At 36.0% G+C, this 9,423-nt stretch overlaps 1 protein-coding gene across 1 annotated transcript; it reads left to right on the top strand.

The window, feature by feature from the left end:
* The first annotated feature begins 5,067 nt into the window (after positions 1–5,067).
* LOC128133720 (calmodulin-like) lies at positions 5,068–5,406 on the top strand. Its single transcript, XM_052771247.1, has one exon. It carries the CDS (start codon positions 5,068–5,070, stop codon positions 5,404–5,406), a length of 339 nt encoding a protein of 112 aa, XP_052627207.1.
* The last annotated feature ends 4,017 nt before the right edge of the window (positions 5,407–9,423 follow it).

Below are 9,423 nucleotides of genomic sequence, written 5' to 3'. Positions count from 1 at the left end.
AATTAGTATGAATCTATGTTTAAATAGTACCAAAAAAATATGAATTTTGATATATTTATTAAAAAAAATTCAATAAAAAATAGGCTTTAACATTTAAATAATCAAAGAAATGAAGTGAGTTTTTGTGAAAAAAAAATATTTTTTGTATATGAATATGGATCTCTATTAAGGACGAAAAATCATGAATAATGGTATATTCGATTTTCTTTTCGATAAAAACATGGCCTAAAAATTTTAACAAAAAAAGAAGAAGTTGTTTTTGTTATAATCGTGTGCATGTGCGTCTATTGTAAAAGTCTACAACCTTTCCTTTTGCCATTGATCATATTAAATTGATGATTTAGATTGGTTCAGTGGTTTCTTCATTAATAATGGCTTTGTCTTGCATATATATATATATATATATATATATATATATATATATATATATATATATATGTACACACACATGCACATACATATTATAGTTAGGGTGAGCATGGTGCGATTCGATGCGGCTTTTGCCCGGGGCAAAACCAAAAACCACAACTTTGGTTTTTTGAAGTTTAGAAACCGCACCGTTCGGTTTTTATGTAGTTTGGTTTTATATATATATATATATATATATATATATATATATATATATATATATATATATATGTACACACACACGCACATACATATTATAGTTAGGGTGAGCATGGTTCGATTCGATGCGGCTTTTGTCCGGGGCAAAACCAAAATCCACAACTTTGGTTTTTTGAAGTTTAGAAACCGCACCGTTCGGTTTTTATGTAGTTTGGTTTTTATGATACCACCACATCTTGGTTTAAAATCAAATGACATAACCATTCATCCAACATGCTTCTAATCCTTGAATACAATACAAATTAAATATAATATTTGTTTCACATTTACATTAGATAAGAATATGGTGTAAATGATCATTTCCAAGGGTTGGTGGTGTGGTAATAAGGATCTAGTGAAAATGATGTGGCGTTGAGGTGATATCACTTTTCTAGTGTGTGTGTGTGTGTATATATATATATATGTATATATATACATATATATATATATATATATATATATATATATATATATATATATATATATATATATATGTATTATGGAGTGGTGATCATTTACAATGTTCAATTGTGTGGTATTAAGGATCCGGGGAAGATGATATGGTGTTGATGTAGCATCACTTTTCTAGTAGGCATGTAGTGACTAAACCCCTTAGCCTTAATAGGAGCTACACCCAATTCTTTAAGTCAATCCCATATATAACTGTGTGTATTCTTCCCTTCCAACCCGAGAACATCTCTTTCTTTTGTTCCAACGTCTTTAACAACGAGAGAGAAAAGAGAGAGCAAGATTATGTGAGAGGGAGGGTTGTTGGAGCTAGTTCTCGGAGATGTAGGAAACCATCAAAGAGAAGGAAGGTCTAAACATTGATTACTCGTCTGGTTAGTCTATCATGTCCCCATTTTTTCTTTTTTCTTCTATCTTTCTTTTCTATCAGATGTAGCATCACCACAGATTATCAACAACCTCTTGCTGGCGGTATGTTTTCTTACCATTATTAGCCACCAATTGGTGGGTGTGTCGATGCATATAATGTATAATTCTTAGTCTTGTCTGTCCCTACTTGCTTCATATATAAGTTGTGGATGGTTTTGTTTGATGTCATTGTGAATCACCACAGGACTGCCACCGACGACCCTTTTCATCAGCGTGTGGCTCCTCCTGCCATCAAATGGCACCATGCCATGGTTGGATATTAACATGTGGGTGATTGTTGTCGACTAATTTTTCGGCATCGAGATCTTAATTATAGGGCTTAATGAGTTCAGTTCCAATCTTAAGCGATATGTTGAAGTTGTGATTTCATGTGAATCACTACTAGAAAAACAACCTTTTACGATGCTCATTGCGCGTCGTAAAAGGCTCAGACGACGCGCAAATGCGCTTCAAGGAAGGCCCTGTCATAAGAGAGACGACGCGCATTTACGACGCTCATTTACGACGCTCATTTACGACGCGCAATTACGACGCGCGTTTACGACATGCAATGCGTATCAAGGAAGGCCCTGTCATAAAGGAAGACGACACGCATTCGCGTGTCGTAACCTTACGACGCGCGTGTTAATGACACACAATGCGTAACAAGAAAGCCCCTGTCAAGAAAGGCCATGTCATAAATGAAGATGACACACATTTTTGCGTATCGTAAATTTAAATATTTAAAAATATATATTTATATATTTATTAATTTTTAAATTAAATTTGCATTTAATGTGTCATAATAGAAATAAAATACCATATACAAAAAAATACAATCCATTGAATAAACTTTAATGTCATACAATTCTAATTCTTACAATATATAAATTTGCATTCATCTAATCTACTCTATGTTTCATACTAACAATTGAAATGAAGAATACAACACTTGCATTTTCAGCATCTTATGTCTTTCGGCTTGAGCTTTCTTTTCCACTTCTAACTCGACAGCTATTCGCTTTCGTCAACCCTGTAAACACAACACAAAATCACTTGTCATTTTCATTCGCTTTCCAATTTCCGTTGTGTGTTTTCCTATTTCCTTAGTTTGTGTACAATGGAGTAAGCAAGTGTGTATTGAAGCACCTTCCATGTAATAGTACCCCCTTGACAAATACTAGTATCAGAACATAAAGCACCTTTCTGCACAAAAAACAACAAAGAGTCAACATGTTAGTTGCAGCCTTGTTTCTTCTTCTTCTTCTGAACTCATCTCTTGCAACCATTGCTCTAAGCCTACTCTGAATAGATACAACAACTCCTTGTCAAAACATGTACAACCGGTTTCAATCAAGACACTTAATCAATCAAAAACTTCAACAATTAATTTATTTCCTTATTAAAGTTAGTTCTTTTACAGCTATATGTTTGAAGATATAAAGAAAAAAAATGTCAAAGGAGAATAAGGAAATACTGAATGGTAGAACCTCATTACTGTTATGCACACAATTATTAAAACCAGACCACCAAATTCTAACAACTTCTCCAACTGTTCTGTTTTCAATCCTGTCAAGCACAATTTTTTCACAAGTAAGGAAGAAGCATGGAAATAAATAAAAGTGGGCTTCTTGAATTATCCTTCACTATAATAAATAGATAAAAATTGTATAATGAAAGAAATACACACACACACGAAGGACCCCTAATCACCTGTAGCTTGCTAGGTTGGTCAATCTCACGGTAAACAAAGAAGACTCATACATCAGATGCTCGCAACATTCTCGGTTCATCTTCGCTGCCTAGCTTCAAATATATATCTTGACCAAGTCTATTGGTGAATGTCATAAATGGACGCACACTAAATGCGAGCATAAAAAACAAGTATATGTAACAAAAAAAAGTTAAATACCTTTTTCTTGAACCCTCATTTGTGCCTGCACCCTTTGCATTCTTTGAAGTTGTTCCAGACTTTGTTGTTGCTTAAGGAGAAGTGATCTAATCAGTATGTTCACTTGATCAGTCTTTATAAGCTGATTTTCTGAAAAAAGAAATCTTTATAAGTTATTTGAAATTTTTGTCATGTAATTCACATATAGTAAAGATAATTTTGTTAAAGATGACCTCTCGGTGTTGTGTCATGATCAGTGATGATACATTGCTACTTCTTTCATTCAATCCAAACCATTATTAGGGAAACCAGAGATCAAAATCCAGCATTCAACTACACAGAAACTGCTCAAAATGAAGCACGTATGCACAGAAAATGAGAACAAAATTAAATTAAATTAAATTAAATTAAAAAAAAAAGTGAAATACCAATGAAATTGTATGTCACTAATACCTTGTGTGTCTGTAAAATAGGATCATTCACAGTCAACCAGCTGTCTCTCCATAAACTGAAATACAATGAACACTTTATTCTCAATGTTAAAAAACTTAAAGATCCTTCATGCTGTGTATGCATGTGTTTGTGTGTGTGTGTGTGTGTGAGAGAGAGAGAGAGAGAGAGAGAGAGAAAGAGAAAGAGAAGACCAAAATACCTTGGATAAAGAACATAACCATGCCCATTCCTCTTTCACATACCTTGTAATCATCTCTCTTTTCTTTTTCTACATTTGTTTGTTTGTTTGTACTTTGTACATAAATTTGACTTCAAGGTGGTCAATAAGATGTGTGGGTGGGGTTTCCACACAGCAGTGCAGTAGGAACTCAAAACATACCCTCGGGAAATAAAAACATCTACAGCAAAAACATCCTTCCTTCCTTCTATGTGCACATTTAGATTGACCACCACATACTTTGTTTTGATATTGTTAGCAGCAGCTAGTATCGTCTACTCAGATTGTCCCTGGTGTAGAAAGGATGTCTTAATGTTGCACGTGTTGTTACCCTCTCTAATGGATCATATCTTAATAGCCCTTGAAACAGATGAATCAAATCCCCTGCTAAATGCTCTACATGCTGCATTATCAAATTTTGCATCATCCACATCACACACACAACTAACTTAGAATCCCATTATTCACCAAAAAACAGATGAGAAAGGATCTATATGAATTATTATATAATGATAACCTCTTTTTGTCGACTTGATGCTCTTTCATCTTCAAGATCTTTTATTTGTGCTTGAAGTTTCCTGAGATTTCATGCCATCAAATATACCATTACCCAATTAAATCCAAAAGAAAAAAAGGATCCTTGATTTTATTCATCAAATCATGAATAAAATCATGGCTAAGAAAGAAAAGTACAGATGCTTGGCTTTTGACAGGTGTTAGTGAGGCAATTGAAGGACCCGATGGAACGGACAAGTGTTACCTAGGTCATCGAAGAACTTGGCTGGGAAATAATGAGTGGGCCAAAATTAGATCTGTGGACACACGCAAATTGAATCAGCCAGGGGATTGGCCCATGAATGTTAAAGAGAAATCAGGCCCATGTGAAGTTAAATCTACAAAAACAAAAGTAACCCAGTCAGCATCAATATCGCCCAATCGTATCAGTGCCTCACCCTTACCGCCGTGAAATTCTTCATCTTCCTCATTCTATCGAGAAAGCTTGTCTATAGATACTTCATTAAAGATGAGCAAGGAAAATATTCACACTAGCATTGACATTATTGGACATGTCGACTCCAGCAAGTCTACAACCACCTACAAGCTGGGAGGTATCAAGAAGGAAGCCTTCAACTTAATCGATAAGGATGGCTACAGTTGCATCACAACAAAGGAACTTGGAACAATTATGAAATTGCTTGGGCAAAATAGAACTGAAGTTGAACTTCAGGATATGATCAACGAATTAGAAGTAGAAGGTAATGGAACCATCGATTTCCCAGAATTTCTAAACCTGTTAACAAGGAAGATGAACACTCAAAGGGGTGCAATATTCACAGAGATAAAGAATAATGTTAACAAATAGCTAAATGGACCACTCCAACAATTGTGACTAGTGCTAACATGATGAGAATGGGTTATACAACCAGGGTTCATCCTTGTGATCATTTTGATTTGGTGATATTAGCAATTGTTGGAAACAAGCAGAAGGGAATTGATGGTCAGATTGGAACAAAATTTGATGATCAGTTTACCCCGCATGAAAAGTTTCTACTGTTACCATTGAATCTTAAAATAGAAAAACTCAAAGAAAAGCTCACAACCAACCGGGAAATACAAGCATCACTGGTGGAGATAGAAGATAGAAATGCTTCATTTAATGGGTTACCAGAATGGATTGGTGCCTTTGAGGTAAGTTTTGTTTTGAATAAACTCATTGGTGTAAGCTACAAGTTCGAAGATACCAGATCAGGGGATGAATTAACAGAAAAATATAGAGAATTCGTGTTGCATTTTGAGATCCCGGGAACACCATTCAAGATTTATGGCAAGGCAAAGGGCAAGACAAAGAGGTCACCAAGGAGCGTTTGGATGCTATACACAATTTCTATCCACCTTGAGGACAAGGTGGTTCCTCTGGGGTGGGGTATTGTTATGCATCAACTTTTGCAATATATGATAGATAAGGGCAATATGGGAAATTCAACAAATAAAAGGACATTAGGGACAGTTTAGGTATTTTATATTATTTAGTTTGTAATGTCAGATAGTATAAGTAGAGGGTAGTTTTCCAGATTTGTTCTCTATTTTTGTAATCTTCCATACCATCAAAAATTGGATTGAAGTTTTTTCAATTTATAAAGATGCCAGAGGCTAGGATTGAGGCAAGGAAGAACTACAATGGTTATGGTTGTGTGTTGGTGCAGAGATTGGGAGTTTTAAAAGTGGGAATTGTGTCCATCCTATTAAATAAAACACCTAAGAAAGTGTTTGACATGACTTGTAATCATACCTTGTAATCAGGCACTTTCACATACTCCGGAGACACGAGAAGTAGGTTTTGTGTACCTGAATGATACAAGAATCAATCAGATTAGTCAATATATATAATGATATATTACAAACAATTAGATGTAATTTGTTCATAAATTGTACTCACCTTCTCCCATTTTCCCATGAATCTTATTTGCAAGTCATGCAATCAAACAAAGAAAGAAAAGAATTAGTATGTACAAGTTTAGCTGTTTAGGGGTTATAACTTATAAATATCAGATTATGTAAAATAAAGTTTTTATAAACTCGAGATGTGGGATTTGGAAATGATTATCGGATTATTTCAAATAAAGTTTTATTGTATAGGTTTGGCTGTTTAGGGGTTATAACTTATAAATATCCAAGAAATGAATATTTGATTCTAATTATTCACCAAATCATTTTCAAATGCCATCTCCTGATTAAATAAAATAAAAAGCATAAATAGATAGTAAATAATAATATAAGCAATATGATGTTGGTAAATTTAAAGAAGAAAAGGGGAGCAAAGGCAAGAGGTGTATTACATGAAGCTTGGTGTGAAAAGCTTCATAATAACAGAGTCTTCAAATACAGGGCCATTTGGGATAGCATACATGAATCTTTGCATATTCTTCACCACCACACAACAGTTGTGATAAGTACTTCCTACTTTGACCTTGATTCAAATGAAAGTTATTAAAGATCAAGATCAATCTTTATCTTGGTAAGAATGATAAAATAGTGAGTCTTATATAATTACTCAAGCGTTATAATACATATGTACAGGGTCAACTGAGATGTAACTGAATTAGCTAAAATACCTTCCCAAATAGAATGATATTGCCAACATTAGAGCCAAAAAAACTCCTCATATGCATCGAGCATGTAGAAAGGAAGAGATCCATCAAGTTCCACCACAAATGGTGGTTTTTCATCAGAATATACACCAGGAACGATCTCAGCATTCAAATAAGAGCTTATGTTCGTCTTCAATCCCAATGTTGCACTGAGAGTTGGATCCTTTTCCACTTTAATTTAAACATTTAAAGTCCAACAGTCGGCCTCCTTCATCACTGGCTCAACTTTCAGTTCACTATTGTCCTTAGATGTTTCAACTTCACTTGCCACCACCGGTGGCTCCTCCACAACACCCAAATCTGTTTCATTTTTAGGAAATTCTAGCACTTCCTCCCTTCTTCTATTTCGTCATGTTTATGCAAACTATTTGATGATGGAGTATTCACAGCCACCACACTTGGAAATCTGAAAAGACCAAAACTTGTAGTAAGATGAAATTGAATACAGATCGATCTCAGATTGGTACATATCTCTTCAAAATATGCTTCCCCGTTATGCTAATCCCACCGCTATTCCACCAATAGCTCCGGCAACAGCCGACTGTTGTCGTGGTGGTCGTCGTTTATGATGCGATTTGAAGATAACGGTTGGTAAGACATGTCGTAGTTAGGGCTACAATTAGGGTTTCGATCTTTCAAGAATCTGATTCCAAGAGAGAGAGAGATGTTTGATGATACTGAAGATGAAGATGAGGGATCTAGGGCTTTTTCTTGCTAAGTACAAGAGGCGGGGGATTAACTTTTTGGGATTCAATAGGCGGGGGTAATTTTCGTCGATTTCATTTCCTGCCTAAAACGCGTGTTTCACTTAAAAATTATAAAGTGACACATTTACATGACGCACATTTTATGAAAGGCGCCCTCCGCATTTCTTTTTTTTCTTTTCTGACACTAATTTTAGGGCGCGCACAAATGCGTGCCCTCTATCCTTCATATTTTGCAAAACTGACATTATCTTTTAGGGCACTTACAAATGCGCGTCGTCTATTAGCGAGTGTCATTGTTTGCGCGTCATTAAAGATCTATTTTCTTGTAGTGAATAATCCCAAGTTTAAGCTCTTAAGCCATTAAACCATTCTTGTGCAAACCTCAAAATAGCATAATAAATGACCTTCTAATCCACTAAAAGAATGAGTTAAAAGCTTGATCATTAAGTACTTAATGTCATGTGAAAAGTGTTCGATTCGATATCTAAGCCCATAACTATCATCGGTATGTACTCGACCCGAGAGTAGCATGGTCCAATTGGGTTGAATGACATCAGAACATTTGGATAGACAACTGAGAAAAGGTTATTTATGATTTATATTAATATATAATATGTAACATCCCAAGTTCAGGAATATAAGTTCGGGGTGCTATGTGTAAATAAAGGAGTAGACTCGACGAGTAGGTGTCTTAACTCGTCGAGTCGGAGCGGGTGTTGGGCATGTGTTAAGTAACTCGGCTCGCCGAGTCGGCGGCTAGAATCGATGAGTCGGTCCTGGGAAGAGAAAACCCGAATTTTAGGGTTTGCACCCTACGTAATGGACCTTAAGTCCTCACCCCAGCCTCTTTGTTAGCCCTTGAGTTTTAGGAAACCCTAATCTCGAGTGTGAGACATTGGAGAGAGTTTTGAAGCTTTGGGAGGTGATTCTAGTAAAGGAGGCATGTAGATCAAGAGGCTAGCATCAAGGAATTTGTGTAGATCCAGAGTCTACTTCAGCTTGGGCACATCTTGAAGGTAACAAGTCGTTACCTTGATCTCTCATCTTCTAGATCTACTCATGGATGGAGTTTGTGGCCATTTTAGCATGTTTAGGACCCATTTCGTGTTTGGATCTAGATCTGAGGTTGCAACTTTAGATCTAGACTTGTCTTGGTCCATGGAGACATAAAGTATCATCCCTTTTAGCATGTATGTGAGCATTCTTATCTTGAACCATCTCTCTAGCTTGTATTGAGCAAATACCATCTTGCATGCACGTAAGGTTGGAAAATTTTCGTGTAAAAATAGCCTTAGGAGTCCACATCTATGAGTTGGAAGTAGTGGGATGGACTAAAATCGTCTGCTTGGGGATGACTTAAGTGAACTCAATGAGTCTGTTCTTGGACTCGACGAGTCGGGTTGCAAACCCTAACCCATCTAGTTACGATGAGGATCAGTGAGTTGGGTGGTGAATCAGTGAGTTGGACAGGCTAGGACTCGGGGATTTACGAACACGACGAGTCATGGGGTGACTCAGCGAGTT

This window comes from Lactuca sativa, chromosome 4, assembly GCF_002870075.4.
Source record: "Lactuca sativa cultivar Salinas chromosome 4, Lsat_Salinas_v11, whole genome shotgun sequence".
NCBI lineage: Eukaryota > Viridiplantae > Streptophyta > Magnoliopsida > Asterales > Asteraceae > Lactuca > Lactuca sativa.
Note: the sequence above shows the minus strand (reverse complement) of the source record. Positions and strands in the feature narration are given on the sequence as shown.